The 19378-nt window shown below is 36.4% G+C and overlaps 2 protein-coding genes across 2 annotated transcripts in view; one reads left to right on the forward strand and one right to left on the reverse strand.

Moving 5' to 3' along the window:
- The window catches only part of LOC107700585 (gliomedin-like), a 9727-nt gene extending 9261 nt beyond the window's left edge, over positions 1–466 (reverse strand). The window contains exon 1 of the mRNA XM_016502302.1: positions 3–466. Within this exon, the coding sequence (XP_016357788.1) occupies positions 3–143 (141 nt within the window). The 5' untranslated portion in view covers positions 144–466. The remainder of the gene's footprint in view (positions 1–2) is intronic.
- Positions 467–5478: 5012 nt separating this feature from the next.
- cyp19a1a (cytochrome P450, family 19, subfamily A, polypeptide 1a) lies at positions 5479–11418 on the forward strand. The gene is made up of 10 exons (XM_016502301.1): positions 5479–5586; positions 5726–5923; positions 6339–6489; positions 7502–7656; positions 7913–8089; positions 8751–8865; positions 9139–9250; positions 9544–9706; positions 9956–10197; positions 11036–11418. Exons 1-10 carry the CDS (start codon positions 5538–5540, stop codon positions 11267–11269), a joined length of 1596 nt encoding a protein of 531 aa, XP_016357787.1. The 5' UTR covers positions 5479–5537; the 3' UTR covers positions 11270–11418.
- Positions 11419–19378: the final 7960 nt, after the last annotated feature.

The raw sequence follows: 19378 nt of genomic DNA on the forward strand, positions 1-19378 counted from the left end.
ACCAGGAGCAGAACCAGGCCGGCACAGTTTATTACCATCAGTACGCACACACTGTACAAGATCCAACGCACCTGCCAGGACAACCGGCCACCACACTGCCTGAAGCCTCCGGTTCTTCTCAACTCAGCCAATGGATCCAGCATTCTGACTTCAATTCAGAAATACAAAAAAGTGTTCAAAAACTGCAACGCACAAATAACAATTCAACACGTTCAAAACGTAAGCTGAACAATAAAAGTCTACAATATTCCCCTTTAAAAAAGGACAGTCTCTGGATGCGAGAAAACAATTGAAGTCCTTGTTTCGAGTCGAGTCTGTGTGCTGTGACTGAGGGCTGCTCGGCTTTGTGCCGTCCTAATGCGCTGGAGAAGAACCCCCCCCCACTTGTGCAGTCACCTGATTTATATGCAGTAGAGTCCATTCTTCAGCATGACCGTGGGTTGACCAGCATAATCCACATCGACACCAACAGCCAATGATGTGGAAGAAAACTAGACACGCTAAGAGCCACTGCAAGATTTCAGTAAACACTTTCTTAAAACAGTTCTACTAAGACTGTCTCCAAACATCTGCAAATATGTAGTCTTATGTATTTTTTATTAGACAATTCAAAGCTGTTTTGGCAACGGTAGTGCAACTTTTAACACCAGAATGTGTACTAAACATTTTAATAGACAAAATCTGAACATATAGCCATATGTCAGAGTGAGTAAATGTCAGCAGCTTAAGGAGCCAAGACCCTTAAGGGAATGTAGGCTGGTTGTGGAGTTAAGGCCTGATATGTGATTCTTATAGTGCCCATATCACACAACATGACCCACTTCTGTAGTTTTAATTCGGGTTTTGATCTGATATCAGTTAGCAGCACCTCGCTCTCATTCAGACGGTCTTCGATTTCTATGCTTATATAATGAATGTGGAATACATCTGCACTCGCTATAATTGGAAATGGCATGCACTGCCAGTATTGGTAATTAAAGAAGAATTAATAATTAAAGAAGATAATAATAATATAGTTTTGCTGGTGCACAGCCAGATTGTTTGTGCATTAAAAACGATGAATTTCCTCTGATAAATGCTGGTGCACTGCTGTATGAAGATGTGAAGTCTGTTGTGTTTCGTGGTCCTCTGCCCTGCAGCTGTAGGTCATTGTCAAATAAAACATACAAGCTGAGCTACAAGCTCCTTGGTTGGGTTTGTGTGATCACGCAAGCAAGGAACAAGGTATCAGAGCTGAATAGAGTGTGTACTGACTGAGTATGTGCTTATGCTGAGAGGAGTGTGAAGGTCATATCAGTTCAGTCAGGTTTTTTTCTGTAATTTCTTTAAGTAGTTAGTTGGGTACAACTTCACTGGCAAACAAGGTGCTAGTTGCCAGAATTCTGGCTTGTAAGATTAATTGGAATCAACTTTAAATCTGTTTTTAGCTCTTTTTTTTTTTTTTTTTTGAGGTTAGCCAGGTTCTTTACCAAGAGTGTTATATTTCATTTAAAACAATCTAAATGGTCAATTAATAGTTTTAATGATTAGGATATGATAATAATTCTTTGATTGTCAACTGTTCATTAAATTAGCTCAAACCCTTTAAAGAGGTTTTACTATATTTGAGGTAATTAGTATCAGCATTGGAGGTAACTCATGTGTTACATAATTAGAACCTGTTAAAACCAATCAGCTTTTGTTCAAAGTAAATTAAATGATGCATCAGAATACTTAAACTGACAAAATAACACATTTTACTTTATATAAAATGAAACAGTGTAATATAATCAATCAAATTTTATTGGGAGAAATAGAATACTGTAACAGGCTTGTTAAAAGTAATGTTCCCTTTACTAGTTAGTACAGCTACTGTATAGTCACCAGACTAGTAGAGAAGTCTGGCTTGAAAAACTAATTGACTTTATTTTTAAACTGATTTAAAGCTCAAATTTATGAGGTCAGTCAAGTTCACCGACTCCCCTAACAGACAATGAAGAGCTGATATAACTGATATCGAACTTAACGCATAACCAGTAAATGATTCAATTTGGCTGACAGAACTTAGTTACACTTTGAGCTGCTTATACTCCTGCTAAATCTACCTGCAGAATATATATGGAGGCAACTAGACAAACAGCCAATAGTGCATTTCAGTTATCAGGTCATTAAATGTGAACTAACTTTTCAGCATCATGAATAAAGAGGATGCTCCTTTAGAGTAATAAAGTTGTGTTAGAGATATAAGAAATGTGCAAATTTAATGGGGGTTCTAATGACATGCAAATCTAGATGGTTCCATTGTCCTGAAATGTTCTACTGATGTCAACAGTGGTACCATCAAGACAGATTGTAGTCTGTCCAACTTTTTGAAAGATGAAGTAAAAAAAAGATTTGTATTCCCATTTAATTGGAATTAATTAGAAGGAAGTATGCAATCCACCATGTTGAAAAGAAGATATAAAGCTGTATGTCATCTGTATAATAATAAAAGCTAATGCCAAGTTTCCTAGTAATATCACCTAAAGAGAGTATGCACAAAATTAATTACAAAGGGCCTAAAACGGAACCTTGTGGAACACCAAAATTTACCTGCAATAGAATGGCCTACACTAGTAGGCATTAAAATAAATCACATGTTATATGAAAAACAAGAACCTACATAAGAAAATCCAAACAGGTGACATTAATTATTAAGTAGTGAAAAAAAGATACTGGCTATATATGCAAGATTTTTATAAAACAGGCCCTCAGACCTCAGAGAGGTCATTTGAGTGGATATTGGACTGTGTTCAGTAAAAGGAAGTGGTTTGGCTTCTCTCCCTGTGCGTTGTCTCAAACATTGCTGTTATTATCTGTGATTTGGCACTCCTCATGAGAAACCCGAAACAAACGTCCACTCTCAACAGCCGCACGGCTAACACGGCTTTCACTGAGCTGAACACACAACCATCACTGAGATCAACGCACACTTTCCCCAGGATGGAGGTGTTGGTGATGGACTGCCGAAGTAATTCAGTGGATGGACAATAAACATGGCATAATCGTGAAAAATGAAACTGTACTTATTGAGTTTTGTAATTCATATTCATCACAAAATGCAGTAAAACTCAATATAAGCACTTTCCTAGATGTCTTTGTAAGAAAGCACCAGCAAGAAACATTAATGTAAATGACCTATAAATTTATGGTTGACAGTACTCACAATTCTCTGCCATGTGGCTTCCTGCCCACAGTTTTGCTACAGGGGACAAACAACTTATTTGACGAATTGCGAAACTCAAGGACCACAAAGGCCGTATTGAAGTGACGACATATTTAAGTGACGTGTCTTTCAATGTGCAGAGGGACACTTTGTTCTCCAATGAATTAAAGATTACTTGTTTCTTTCCGAGAAAGACATTCCAGCCCCAAATACGTAGTGTGTGATGTTGCTGCATGTTCAAAAGGTCGACTCCTTTATGAGAAGCTCAAAGTCTTTATTAAGACCACCCTGAAATATTGACATCCAAGAAAATTCCCCTTTACACCTCCATGTAGTCACATAACTCAATATACCACACAAGTCAATGAAATTAATAAATATCAGTCATAAATGATTAATTAAATGAGCAGAAATATGTTGTTAATATTTCTTTTAGGTGGAAAAAATAGCAGATCACAAATCACATATCACAGAAACATGAGAATGAGTATATTTAACTCAGAATTTGTTTACTCAGAACACTCTAGCAAGCACTTAAAAATACTATACATGCTAAAATCACCTTAGCAGCCACACGTCAATGCCTGTTTTGCATGGGTGAAGGCCACTCACTTTTTTTTCTCCTTACAGTTATGTAGGTTAATTGGTAATGGTTTCGTATTTATGGTACTGTAACTTACAGTAACATTACAGCTTTAGTCCCCCTGGAGCAACCTGAAGTTAATCGTTGCAGTGGTTCAAATAACCCCCTTTGGGCCTTAATCCAGTTACATCTATCTAGTTAAGTCCTCAGGGGTTTAACCATTAAGCTGCTGCCAAAAAATATTGACCTGCATTTAATTATTCTACATCATAACTAAGAATCAAAGTGAGATGGGGAAAATAGAGTTAATACAGCAGATGTGTCAAGGTTACATCAGTATGTATTTGTAATGAGATGTTCAATGTCAGAGAATGAATGTGTGAAATGAAGGTATCACACACATTCACCTATTGGCACATTAACTATTAAGGATCCTCCCTTTACACAGAAAATGCCAGAATGCTGCATGCATCTGCTCTGACCGCACTCAAAGATGTCAGCTTATTTCCATAAATTCTTTAGCGATGAAAGTGGGCGTTCAGTGAATTCACAATGTCTCTGAATCTGATAGACACACACAAAGAGGGCAAACTGAAGACACAAAATGACTTTTGTGTTCACTGTAACAATTTGTTTTTGTTTTAAATTGAATGGTGAAAACCATAAAATATTTAATATTGATGTTTTAAGACTGAATAAGAAACAGATGAAGAAAATTGATAATTAAATAAATAAATTTAATAATAATCAATAATGGATTTGACACAGCTTCTGGGTAGGGTGGTCATCCATACGGTTCTAGGTCAGACTGTCTGGTTTTGAAATACCATATCTGCATTTTATCCAGAGATATATAATAAACAAATGAAGAATTAAGAGAATGAATAGACAAATAAATAGGCTATGTTTAAGTTCATATTTAGTGGCATACATTTTAGATATATTGACTGAATTTTGTGTTTTTTTTTTCTACAGTATTTTGCCAACATAAAGAGTTACAAACAAAATATAGCAGAACCTTTGCATCTCCGTTTGACACAGTGGCATTCCTGTATGATTCAGCATTTTTTGAATGAATTAGGTGAGTCAGTGATTCATTTTTTATAGAGACCTTTATTTATAAAGTCACTTGATTTGTTCAGAAAGAATCAGCCATTTTGAACAAATCATTTGAATGAATGATTCAGTGGGCTCACAGTGACTTGTCATTACCTACAGGCAGTTTTAATTTCATATTTAAAGTATTGCTTAATTTTCCAACATTTCCTATTTCTATATTCAAATATATTTCATATTTATGCTCTTTTCATTTATGCTATTTTAATTGCAGTGTAAATGCATTTATGCCACCTCTGAGCTGCATTATATAGCCTGTGTAAATATTTCCAAATGCCACTTAAGATACAGATTCTGTCCCATGTCTGTAGTTCATTTTACTGCCCTATAGTGTCTTAATATTCTAACGTATTACTCTAAATTTAAGAATTTAACATTAACGATGATATATTTGTTTGTTTTATTATCCACTTGTTTTGGAAAATTGTTAGTTTGTTCGCTAAGAAAAGTAACAGTAATAATACTTCTCAACAAGCTGCACTGGTTAGGGGTTTAGTCAATAACCTCTAGTATGCCTAAGTCTGATGAACTTTGTTGAGCAGGAGGGGCTGTAGAAGGTCATGCCGCAGATGTCTCATATCTCCTAAAGTCTTTGATGTCTTAATGAAAAGATGATGCAGGGATGAGTTTGGCACAGCTGAAGGTTCGCATGGCATGACAATGTTTTGGAAACTGATGCTGAAGGACACGAGGAGCACACAAGGTTACACTGAGTTTTTATTTTGACTTTTGATTTATCCTGATCCAATCCCATGGAATCACTCACATATAAAAGTGTGTGTCTAAAGTACTGCTGCTTCAGACTTGAAGAAGCTGTAATTCTCAATCCGTTCTTATGGCAGGTGAACTTCTCCAGCCTTGTGGAATGAAGCTGGTGCATCTCGGTGAAGCTGCTCTGGACATTCTGATGCAAGGGGCCCATAACAGCACTGACGGTGCCCAAGACAATGTGTGCGGAGCCATGGCCACACTACTGCTGCTGTTACTCTGCCTGTTGCTGGCCATCAGACAACATCGGACAAAGAAAGACCATGTGCCAGGTCGGTAGGGTTTATTTGAGATGTTGTCCTTTATTATTTAACACAGCATTTTCTTTATCAAATCCATTACAAATACTCTTTTTGAACCAATGGTTGTGGGAAATAATATTTTCAGTTCCTATCATGCAGTGTTTTGCCTTTTTATCCTTTGTTAGTGACTATGCTATCTACATTTTTGGTAGATAGTACTGTGTAGTCAACATATTTAGAAAACAAAGGGTTTAAATTCTAATTGGATAATTAAATGTTCACAGTAAAAGTAAGAGCCCCACACGTGATACATTCATTGTTAATGTCCTAAAAACTCCATGTATAATAATTATGTAAATGTTGTTTAAAATAGATTCAGATTCATTATTGCATGTCACATTCTCATTGTGTCAAGTACTTGTTTGCTGCAATGTGTTTTATTCAGGTCCTTGTTTCTTCCTGGGTCTGGGTCCTCTTCTCTCTTACTGTCGGTTTATTTGGTCTGGGATTGGCACTGCCAGCAACTACTACAACAGCAAATATGGAGACATTGTGCGGGTCTGGATCAACGGTGAGGAAACTCTCATCTTCAGCAGGTAAGTTCTCTCTCTCTCACACACACACACACACACACACACACACACACACACACACACACACACACACACACACACACACACACACACACACACACACACACACACACACACACACACACACACACACACACACACACACACACCATTCCTTGTGAAAAGGACTTTAGCATAATTTTAAAAGAGTATTATTACAGAAATAATATACTTTAAAAGAATGTACTTAGTGCAAACTGAATGTAATGTTTACGGGTATACACTGCATGTTATTTACAAATAATGAAAATGTATTCTAGTTTAAATTTATATTAAATGCAGTTAAGAGTACATATTTGTAAGTAATTTCATAATTCTGTTGTCTATTTGAAACAATCAAAATGTACTGTCAAATACACTGCCAAGCATATATGGTAAACTAAAGTAAATTTCAATGTCAGTTCTAGTGGAACTTGAATGTCATTAAATATATTTATTATTACATATTTGTAATGGTGAAATTCTGTACATGTTAAATATATTAACTTTAATTGTTATTATTACAAATAACACACTACAGTTAAAACTGCAATCACGTTCTTTGCATATTCTTTAATATGGTAGTCAATATAATGATTTAAAATGTACTATAATATGTGAAATATGTGAGTGTGTGTGTGTGTGTGTGTGTGTGTGTGTGTGTACGTGTACCTGGTATTTATCACGTTATGAAGTACACATCAACACATCAAAATAAGAGTACTTCTTTAAAGCACTATAAAAGATTATTAAAACAATGATTTAAAAATGCACTTTAAAGTAAAACTTTTAATTTGACAAAGTGCACTTGTGTGTGTGTGTGTGTGTGTGTGTGTGTACTTATGTGTGTTAAGAAACAGTCATGAAAGTGTACTCTTCAGTTACACTTATGTGGGTTTGTATTTCATTATTATTATGTTGTTATTATTTTATTTTACACAATAAATTAACTCAAATGTGGCATGAATTTCTCATTCTAACGCTGTGTGTGTCACAGGTCATCTGCTGTGTATCATGTGTTGAGGAGATCTCTGTACACCTCACGCTTTGGGAGCAAACTGGGTCTGCAGTGTATTGGGATGCATGAACAAGGCATCATATTCAACTCAAATGTGGAACTCTGGAAGAAAGTCCGCACCTTTTATGCAAAAGGTGGGCATGCTTTCAATAATACGCAAGTTACAATATATTAACCATGAAGAGGCTGATATAAATTGCATGACCACTTTTGATATCTCAGTGTCACAAATAGCATTTTAATTGATTTACATCATTTTATTTCAGGGGATTTTATCCGTTTTTTTTAAATAGCAAAATGTAGCCGTAAGAGGTACTAAGCATATTTGTGTGTGTGTGTGTATGTGTGTGTGTGTGTGTGTGTGTGTGTGTGTGTGTGTGTGTGTGTGAGCTCTAACAGGTCCAGGGCTTCAGAGAACTTTGGAGGTTTGCACCACTTCCACAAACACACACCTGGATGATCTGTCTCACCTGACAGATGCTCAGGGACAGGTGGACATCCTTAACTTACTGCGGTGCATTGTAGTGGACATTTCCAACAGACTGTTTCTAGGAGTCCCTCTCAAAGGTCAGTCCTAAGAAACATACAGTACATCATCTTAAAAGAGCATACAGACACTTAAAATCACATTTAATAATCTGTTTTGCTATCTAAAGCAAATTATCTAATAAATGTTATCTAATAAATCTTACCAATTCTAAACAATTGAACAGTAGTATATTTTTGTATGCTATGTATAGTGGCATTATGCAATTTTTAATAATGTGCTTAAAGGGATAGTTCACCCAAAAATGAAAATTCTGTCATTAATTACTCACCCTCATGTCATTCCAAAACCGTAAGACCTTCGTTCATTTTTGGAACACAAATTAAGATATTTTTGATAAAATCCGAGAGCTTTCTGACCCTGCATAGACAGCAATGCAAATACCATGTTCAAGGTCCAGAAAAGTAGTAAGGACATCGTTAAAATAGTCCATTTGCTTTAGGGTGAGCCATATCTTTAAGGGCATGGCAGATGTTCTCTCTATTGTTTGTGATCTCATAGTAAGGACATCGTTAAAATAGTCCATTTGCTTTAGGGTGAGCCATCTCTTTAAGGGCATGGCAGATGTTCTCTCTATTGTTTGTGATCTCATGGTTAATTCTGCAATTTTAGTATCTGCTATACATTGAAAACTCATTATATGTTATATGTAATTGCTGGTTTCTTGTTGCTGTGTTGCAGAGCATGATCTGCTTCAGAAGATTCATAAATATTTTGACACCTGGCAGACAGTATTAATCAAACCTGATGTTTACTTCAGACTGGACTGGCTTCACAGGAAGCACAAGAGAGACGCGTGAGTTCATGAGGTAGTGTTTTGGAGATGTATGTACAGTACTGTAAATGCATGCACATACCATAGTATATGAAAGTGATGACATTTGTAAGAAACACTTTATCACAAATGCAGAACCCAGAGAGCTTTAAAACCTTCTTTTAGGACTGAATTGGTTTTCGTTTGTGAACATTTTTAAAGGCTTTGAAAAGTGTGTTTTTTATGCTCTGTCTGTGTGTGTGTGTGTGTGTGTGTGTGTGTGTGTGTGTGTGTGTGTGTGTGTGTGTGTTTCAGTCAGACGTTGCAGGATGCCATTGCAGCTCTGATCGAGGAGAAGAGAGTTCAGCTGACACATGCAGAAAAACTCGACCATCTCGACTTCACAGCAGAGCTGATATTTGCTCAGGTGAATGTGACATGCCAGAACGTCACACACACTTTTGAAACATGTATAAAAATGGCTGACGTGTGTGTGTGTGTGTGTGTGTGTGTGTGTGTGTGTGTGTGTGTGTGTGTGTGTGTGTGTGTGTGTGTGTGTGTGTGTGTGTGTGTGTGTGTGTGTGTGTGTGTGTGTGTGTGTGTGTGTGTGTGTGTGTGTAAATATTTGAGCCAGGTGTAGATGGAGGCAAATCAGAGACAGATGGATTTGAGGAGGTGGAATGTGTGTGTGTGTGTGTGTGTGTGTGGGTGTGTGTTTAGAGCCACGGGGAGTTGAGTGCTGAGAACGTCAGGCAGTGTGTGTTGGAGATGTTGATCGCGGCTCCAGACACTCTCTCCATCAGTCTGTTCTTCATGTTGCTGTTGCTCAAACAAAATCCAGACGTGGAGTTAAAGATCCTGCAGGAAATGGACACTGTCTTAGGTATGCGCAGACACACGAGATTCAGTCATCGTACTTTAAAGGAATTATTTCCTCATCCTTACTCTCTGTCATTTTCAACCTGTATCTTCTGTAGTACACAAAAAGAAAACTGTTGAAGAATCTTTTCATAACTCTTTTCCATTTACTGAAAGACTCAGAATTATTCCGTTTTGACAGTGTAGTCAGTGTATGTTTGATCCAGATGTTTCTCTGGTTATTTGAACATCATGTTGTGATTGTGTTTTGTAGCGGGTAGGAGCCTGCGGCACTCACATCTGTCCAGGTTACACATTCTGGAGAGTTTTATCAACGAGTCGCTTCGGTTCCATCCGGTCGTGGACTTCACCATGCGCCGGGCGCTGGATGATGATGTCATCGAGGGCTACAAAGTGAAGAAAGGAACAAACATCATACTGAACGTGGGTCGGATGCACAGATCCGAATTCTTCCCCAAACCGAATCAGTTCAGTCTGGACAACTTCAAGAAAAATGTGAGTCTTCATTATAAAATTTGTTTCTTGTCTTATATTCCTGACTTCAGTGCCATTATAAACATTTACTATTAGCCATCACTCAAATAAATATTTAAATTCATTATTATTAAATGAATAAGAAAGTTTTTTTTTTTGTTAGAGAATTTTAAAATACATGTTATATATTTTTTATGATTCTCTATATATATATATATAAAAAAAAGATTCTGAAACTGTTGGAGGAAGATCCCGTGTTAATTGCATTATTTGTAAAAATAATTTGAATGTTTTATTTTGTATGATTTTAACACTTGTATTTAAATCCTACGCTATTTACCTTTGATCTTATATTTGATCTGTTTTAAAATAAAAAACTTAAAAATATATAGTCCAGCAATCAATGAACAGTGACTTTTAAACTTATAATTGCATTGTTTCATTAATCTCATTATATACAGTAATTATATAATATCTACCAAATTGTTTATCGTTTATCTCCCTTACAACCTTACAAAAAAGCACTGTGGTTATTATAGAATTTTATTTGTATTTTATTTTACCAAATTATTTATGTTTACCAAAATAACATTGTTATAACAGTTATTGTTACTATTTAACTAACCCAGTATTGTGACTATTGTTAATACTAATTTTAATAGTATAATTTGAAATTGAAAGAATTTTCACAATCCTTTATAATAGTTATTTTATTTTATTTGAATGCAGAAACCATTCATTTTTCATTATTTTCTTAAAAAATGGCAATAAAGTCAATATTTAATCAATCAAAATAGTATGTTTTGGGTCCATGGCAGCACCAACAATGTAATACCTTTCTCTGCCTCTCTCTCTCAAGGTGCCGAGTCGTTTCTTTCAGCCGTTCGGATCAGGCCCGCGGTCGTGTGTGGGGAAGCACATTGCTATGGTGATGATGAAGTCTATTCTTGTGACACTGTTGTCTCGTTTCTCTGTGTGTCCTGTGAAGGGCTGTACTGTAGACAGCGTCCCACAAACCAACAACCTTTCACAGCAGCCGGTGGAGGAGCCCTCGAGCCTCAGCGTGCAGCTCATCCTCAGAAACTCTCTCTGATTCACCACTAACATATCTGCTCCTGTGTCATTATTACCATGTATTTATCTACTGCTTTAGTAGTCAGTTCTTTGGATATTTGTGTTTAAATTTGTATGTAATTCAGTGTAAACGTAACTGTTGTTATAATATTGTGGCTTTCTGTGGATTCTGGGTGTTTTTTTTAACTCTTTATAAAAGTTAATAAATGTATTCTTAGATGATGTAACACTAATTAATTCTTTTTTTTTATTACATTTTTAACATTTAAAATTAGTAATGTAATTTTTACCAATTTTAAAATACAAAAATGTCAAATGTTTTTTTTTAAGTGAAAAGCAAAAGCAAAACACACTAAAATTATGGAAAATAAACATACACAACATATTAAACAAATATAAAAAGTTCAGTATTTTGTAAAAAAAAAAAAACATATAGGCTAGATAGCCTAAACAATGTTTTAATATTTTTGTACATTTGCCCATTTTACTAATTCACAAATTGTTTCATAATTCAGGATTGTTTTACTGTTTGTTTAAAAAAATCCACATAAAAGTAGCTAAAAATTATTTTAAAAAAAAAATTTAAAAGACATGTTTTATATCTTGTAATAAAATATAAGTAACATTTACGTGTTGATAACTGAAAAAGAACAACAAAAAAACAACAACACTGCACTTCTAGAACACAACAGTCCTTGTGTTGCCTTAATAGGAAAGGGAGTTTTCCATTACTTGATAAATTATCAAATGTGTGGTGTATGTGTTTAGTTATGTGATAAAACACTTCCAGAATGTCTGTATTTTGTGTATGCGGTCATAAAGTAATTTTCATCAGCAAGAGGGCACTGTTACACCATGTTAGGACAGTGTGGGCGCTGCATGTAAATAAACGATCTGAACATCACAACTGTTTTCATTTAAATGATTGAAGAATTAAGTCAAGTTATAAATTAGTTCAGTGAACTTAAAACTAGTTGGACTCAACAGATGATCAGCAGACCTCATTTGTACAGCTCCTGAGTGTAGCTGGCAGGCAGCATAAGGGTCTCAGGGTCCATTAGCTTTCAGGGGCCATTTCTTCCATATGGGGCCCATAAAGCTGTCAGCCAACACATAGAGACCATGAACACACACCACTTAATAGGTCATGAGCATATATAAACCGTCAAGATTAACGTACTTGGTATGCATATTAAATGATTTCTAAATGACATTTGCATTGGTTGTTTTGATGTATTATAAACATAATCAGGCTGTCTAAAGAAAAAGAACAACAACAAAAAAACAACAACACTGCACTTCTAGAACACAACAGTCCTTGTGTTGCCTTAATAAGAAAGGGAGTTTTCCATTACTTGATAAATTATCAAATGTGTGGTGTATGTGTTTAGTTATGTGATAAAACACTTCCAGAATGTCTGTATTTTGTGTATGCGGTCATAAAGTAATTTTCATCAGCAAGAGGGCACTGTTACACCATGTTAGGACAGTGTGGGCGCTGCATGTAAATAAACGATCTGAACATCACAACTGTTTTCATTTAAATGATTGAAGAATTAAGTCAAGTTATAAATTAGTTCAGTGAACTTAAAACTAGTTGGACTCAACAGATGATCAGCAGACCTCATTTGTACAGCTCCTGAGTGTAGCTGGCAGGCAGCATAAGGGTCTCAGGGTCCATTAGCTTTCAGGGGCCATTTCTTCCATATGGGGCCCATAAAGCTGTCAGCCAACACATAGAGACCATGAACACACACCACTTAATAGGTCATGAGCATATATAAACCGTCAAGATTAACGTACTTGGTATGCATATTAAATGATTTCTAAATGACATTTGCATTGGTTGTTTTGATGTATTATAAACATAATCAGGCTGTCTAAAGTGGAGCATTCAGACAGACCGGATCCCTTATTGTTTTCTGTTTGAATCAGTGGCCAACACTTAGATGAAGACGGAAATGAATATGACGCATGTCTCGTTATTGCCGTGGTAACCTGCACAGCTGTGTTAGTGGCAACCAGACGACATTGTAGACAAATACACATTGTTACACTCGGACAAAACACACACCTGCCTGATCCAGAGATCTCCATGTCAATGCTCTCTAAACAGGAAACAGGAAAATGTTTATCACCAAACACATTGAGATAGTCATGCCTTCAGAGCGCTGAGAAACTGCACAAAAGAAGAAGAGCTACAGCTGAAATGAATCAAAGATCAAGAGAGCGTAATTTGGCCACTTTCATGACAATTCTCTAAATATTAACAGGAATAAATAAGTAAAGCATCTGTTAAATGAATGGTCCTCCCAAAAATTCAAATGCTTCAAACCATTACATTCTTTCTTCAGAGGAACAGAAAAGGAAAGACAGTGCAAAATGTTCACGCTGCTCCTTTCCAAACAATGAAAATGAATGCGGATGTAATTTTAATTGCGTTTTAAAAATGTATTTAGTTATTTGAAAATATGATTAAGATGTGTACACTCACGTGTATTTAATGCACAGGGTTGTTACTTTGCATTCTGAGTCATTAAATTTGAACTTGAAATTGATGTGAAATCCTGCATTTAAAGCTAATGTTTCATTATCTTGAACACTCTAACTTGTCATTGACCCACATGTCAAATATCTATAACCAACGTTTCCTTTGCTAATTCAAGGTAAACTCTATGATAAGAGAGGATGTCTTAAGCAGCCTGAAAAAAAAAAAAGCTGTTTAGCTTCTGTTTAGAAATCCCGCACTGAGATGAAATCTACAGATGTCCATCTAGACTGCTGTTCTCTCAGAAGGCCTTTGCCAGGCCAGATCACTTTCATACTCAAACACAGCAAATAGATTTGTGCAAGAGAGAAACTAAATTATTTGGTTTAACAGGAAGAAATGTTCAGAAGAAGAAGAAATCTGGCTTGCAAAACACAAAACGCCAAACACCAGGAAACAGTACTGCCATGATCAACAAAATATGACGGGTGTTCTGGGTGGTGGCGTACTAATAGCTATAGCTATTACGAACTCTAGTAAAATACCCCAGTAAAGTATCACTTCCATGTCTGTCATTAGAGATTACCATATAATGACCTGAGAACCATTTTCACCAACAACATTTCTCTCAGCTGTGGCAGAGTCACGAGCGAAATCGCTCATTTGTTTTGATCTAACATCAGTCAAACGGGTTTGCAAAATAGTCTGAAATGGTTTGGATTCAGTTTGATTCATTTGGAAACTTCACTCGCGCGCTGAATTGTTTGCAGCAGTTTTACATCGAAAACTCGGAAATTCCATCGTTTAAACGTCTTTATCGATTGTTTTAAGCTTTACCGAACTCTGCTATGATTGGCTTATAGTTGTGTATGTTTGACAGTCTATCACCTTGTCCTAACTATATGCGAAGCGATGCCGCGACACGCGATTAAAAGTATCTTTTCCATGTTAATCAGTGTTTTTGTCCTAACTAGCCTTGACGGCGAAACGCAAAATTTTTTTTTTAGAAACGGTTTCTATTTCTGTGACGTCGCGGCTGGAACAAAAACATTAAAACTAGGCCTATATGACAGTAGATAATCTCAGGTGATTATGTGCTTAATTCAAATTTAAGCGTGTCTAATGTGAGTTTAAATATCATTTTGTGTGACCTTATACTGAAAGCAACAACAGATAGTTTACCTCAGGTCTTGAAAATAAATTAAAGCAAACACGTACGTTCAAACTGTGAACTCATTGTAACCCACGAGTGTATTCCATTACAAAGATGGTATCAGTCACTCAGTAGTACACTTAATAATGTTAAAAAGGTTTATTATTTATTATTAGTATTTATTAATAAGATTATAAACATCAATTTTGTTGTGAGTGCAGTGCGCTTCCAGAGAGAGCCCGCCCACACACGCTTCTGATTGGTTGTGCTATTTGATTGATTCTGTCGTGTGGCGTTGTCGCATCGTGTTGTCGAGTATAACAAGTACAACATGCTCCTGGATCAACATTCTTGTTGATCCTGGAACAACATTCCAATTAACCAATCAGAATTAAGGGATAACTTTTCAGGAAATGTCTGTTTTAGGCTTACGATCAGGGTTAGGTGCTTCATCATTTCACACTGATTTTAGGAATTAATTATGGGTAGGGTTAGCTTTAGGGGTAGGGATTGGGATTGGGTTTAGTCTATATTTTTGGACAGTAATGTTCATCCAGGATCAACAAAAGATGTTGAACCAGGAACATGACTTACTTGGCAAAATCACGGCGACCGTGTTGTCGCGTCGCGTCTGGTGTGGACAGCCAAACTGCTTGTTGCGTCGCGTGTAGTTAGGACACGGTGTATGTCCTTCACAGATGAACGCTGCAGTGACTTAGGTTAAAAACGCTTAAATACTCATATCAAACGATCTGTTTATTAGACAAAGCAATTGACCACATAATAAAACAGTTAGACTACTCACACTTGTGTGTTGCGATATGACTGTCGGATAGTCAGCACAGCATCATCTTTTAGTTTTAATCTTTCTGAAAATCCTGTTTCGAATTGTGGCTTGTTTGTAAACAAATCCGTAAAATGAAGTGAACAAAGGGCCAAGCTCTTACTGATGGTGTCTGAAACTTAATTAAAAATAAAGTTCATCCACTCTTTACTAATGTTAGGATCAGAAGGAAGGCAATGCAAAGACTGTGCACTGCACAGCGTCTTGTTGTCTTCGGAGCCATCTTTATTGTTTGGTTTCTGCATAGACCTGCATTCACCCTTCTCGTTATTTACACTACATGCACGAATCAGTGGGCAGGGCTAAACAGGCAGCGATGTAGAAGCAGGCGTTGATCTTCTTCTGCTGAGGCAGTGTTTATCCACACTATTACATCATAGAGTTGTACATTCCACAAGTCGTTTTGACAGACTGTTTTTAGACTAATGAGAAAGTTTTGAGTTCTGAAACTTACAGAATGTTTTTATAATATAATGACCTCTTATCTGTCAAAAGATGAAGGGAATTTTGGTTTCTCAGTTCATGACCCCTTTAATTGGGAAAAGAGTTGTGTATGTGTCCCTCCAGGAACCAGGTTGAGAAACTGCTTTAAACAATCATATTTCATAAAATGCTGCAGACAGCAGAGAAGAAATCTTCAGTTGTATTAACAGTAAATAATGATGCAAGATGTTTGTGCGTTTTCATAATGGGATGGATGGCAGGTGAAGAGAAGCTATGAGCAGGTATAGGTAAAAGAGACAGCATTTTATAACACACACACACACACACACACACACATTCGTGCACAAACGGCACTTAGATGCTGGCCAACCATAAAGATTACCGTAAAGCCCTCATCTATAGGCTGCATGTATACACACACACACACACACACACACACACACTGTGCCCTGTCTCTTGACTCTTTTTTTGTGTTAATACAATGCTGTACTGATTTCTGCACTGCCGCTGCAATGTTAGCACTGGTTACCATGGAGATCATCAGCATCACTGAATATCACAAATCCTTGAGTCTTCTGAAATATCTCTGTGCCTGAAATGAAAATGAAAAGCAGAAATGAAATGAAAGCAGGATGTTTCCTTTAACCCTGAAACTCTTCTTAGCACTACAATTGTTTCTTGTTTTAACTAAGAAATGGTCCACCCAAAAATGAAAACCTCATTTTGTTCTTTCTTCTGTGGTACACAAGAGGAGAGTTTTAGTCCAGTTTTAGTCCAATATCCTGGCTGCTCTTTTCCATTGAACTAGAATGAACCAGAATGAGGGATACTACTCTAAAAAGAATATGAAAGCACCATAAAAGTATCTTAATTTTCGGTTATGGGTGAACTGTTCCTTTAAGTAAAGTTAGCCTGACATGTTTGTCTTCTGTGGCAAAGACAAACAAGGACACTTTGCTTTATATTTAATCAAAGCAAAGGGAATATCTTTCCTCTTATTAAAATCAAACTGGCACAGAGAGACAGACAGAAATAGAAAACCGTTAGCTCTTTCATTCAGCATGGGCACTTTTCCAGTTCTGAGATCACATCAAAGTTACATTTCACTTCAGATCTGGCTTTGGCGTCAGACAGATCAAATCCTCAAGACACTCTGTGGTTTTAGAAAGGCTCTATACTGAGCCCTCTGTTACTGTGTGAAACTAACCCAGAACAACTTACTACATGTTATTATTATTAATGTTTTTATTTATGAGACTAGAGTCACAACCCTTTAGAAGCAATTTGCCTTTTAATTAAATCATATGTATTCTGGGATCTAGTGGTGTTTTGTGATCTTCTGAAAATTGGAAGTCCACCCTCTACATAGTAAATAAAAAAACTTGTTTCAGGCTTAAAGGAGGTTTGTACCTTAAACAGCATTTACATAGCCCTACATTACAGGTATATATAATTTATTAAAGCCAAGACACATCAAATCTCAAAATCAGGTTTATGCTTTTTAAATACATTTTATATGGCCAAAAAAATAACTTTTCTTACAGTAACAAGCAATTCATGTAGCTTGTTATTTGACTATTATTTATAGATCTCGTACTTTTCTGACCAGTAATTATTTAGATTAGTAATGAACTATTCTTATTAAAGGGGTCATATGATGCGATTTCAATTTTTCCTTTCTCTTTGCAGTGTTACAAGCTCTTGGTACATAAAGAAGATCTGTAAAGTTGCAAAGACTAAAGTCTCAAATCCAAAGAGATATTCTTTATACAAGTTAAGAGTTAACCACGCCTACCTAATCGTCGAATCCGCCGGGCACGCCATTCTCGACCCCGCCACCTTTGCTCACTCTAGCCTGGCCTCAGCTCACTCTATCCCAGCCTCAGCTCACGCTAAGCCGCGGCTTTCGCTCACGCTAGGCCGCAGACCGCATAAACACATTTCATTACACCAAATACACAAAATAATGTTCTTTTTAGCAGCATCATATGACCCCTTTAAACCTAAGGAGTTGCTAAAGACATGTTTGCTCACAGATTGTCATTTCAGTTTTACTTTAATTCAGACATGATGTGGTGATTTCAAAGTAGGTGAGAAGTTACCCAGCAGGCACCTTGATAGCAATTTGACATCAAATATTAGTCAAGTTTTGATCAAGATGCTGTAACATAATTTTAAATTCAGTTTGGATGGCAATTTGTTTCCAGTGGTAATTGGGTAAAATTAAGAACTTAATCCCACACTTAAATTGGTTTAATGTATATGTATATTTGACATTCACTTTATATCAAATCAATGTAATGTCCAGATTTTGACATCAGTTTGATTTGCATATTTGACCTTTTCAACATCAATTGCCCACTGGGTAGCATTGCAAACAGCCCTAATTTTTAAACAGTTTGACTCATTTAACCCGGTTTATGTACATTTGGGAATTCATATGTATAAGTATATATTATTCAGTGACAACAAAACACTGCCTCCTCTCATGTGACTTATCACATTTATTTTGTTGTTCTCCCATTCACCACTTTAGAAACGTTAATCAAATTTTTAACAGCACGCTGTTTGCGTGTATGATTTTTATTTGTATTTTTTTGCCTCAATGGAGAAAACAACCATGCTGTGAAAATCGCACACAGCAATAAAAAAGCCATAAGCTTCCTAAACCAAACTACCTGTGAAAGCAGTTCTATGAATAAGCAGGACTCACGCCCACATGCACATTCATTCGCCATTTACCAGAAAATCAGAGGCTTTTAGAGGCAGTTTGTGGTTTGCCTGAACTCAAGATTGTTCTGGCATTGCAAATTGTGGATTGTATTTTTCATGTTATGGTTTCAGGGAATGTATTTGGCAGTAACTTCTTGAGCCATGCCATTCCCTCCAGGGTTTAATCTCAGACTGAATTAGACAGCAATTAACTCCCATTATAGTGTGGTTTCATCTCTTTCTGTCTCACTGGCAGCAGCATAAGTGTGTGTGTGTGTGTTTCTATAATAGACTGTATTTATGTGTACAGGATTAATGGTAATTAATGCATGTTGTTCGCTGTGTCAAATAAGCCAGTGACCCTGGCTGGCTGTGTTCGTAATGGAATAATAGTGTAGGGTAGACTGTGCACAGTTGGAACACTTTTTGCTTTTTACATTAAACCTATAACTAGTTCATATTTTCCACAGTTGGTTCATAAAAGTTG

This window comes from Sinocyclocheilus anshuiensis, unplaced genomic scaffold (genome assembly GCF_001515605.1).
Source record: "Sinocyclocheilus anshuiensis isolate Anshui unplaced genomic scaffold, SAMN03320099.WGS_v1.1 scaffold1372, whole genome shotgun sequence".
NCBI lineage: Eukaryota > Metazoa > Chordata > Actinopteri > Cypriniformes > Cyprinidae > Sinocyclocheilus > Sinocyclocheilus anshuiensis.

What these genes read in the sequence shown, in the direction of transcription:
- cyp19a1a (XM_016502301.1), top strand. Translation starts at nt 5,538, where the DNA reads ATGACAATGTTTTGGAAACTGATGCTGAAGGACACGAGGAGCACACAA. An exon ending in TCTAGGAGTCCCTCTCAAAG is followed by an intron (nt 8,090 to 8,750) that starts GTCAGTCCTAAG and finishes GCTGTGTTGCAG; the next exon opens with AGCATGATCTGCTTCAGAAG. An exon ending in CAGAGCTGATATTTGCTCAG is followed by an intron (nt 9,251 to 9,543) that starts GTGAATGTGACA and finishes GTGTGTGTTTAG; the next exon opens with AGCCACGGGGAGTTGAGTGC.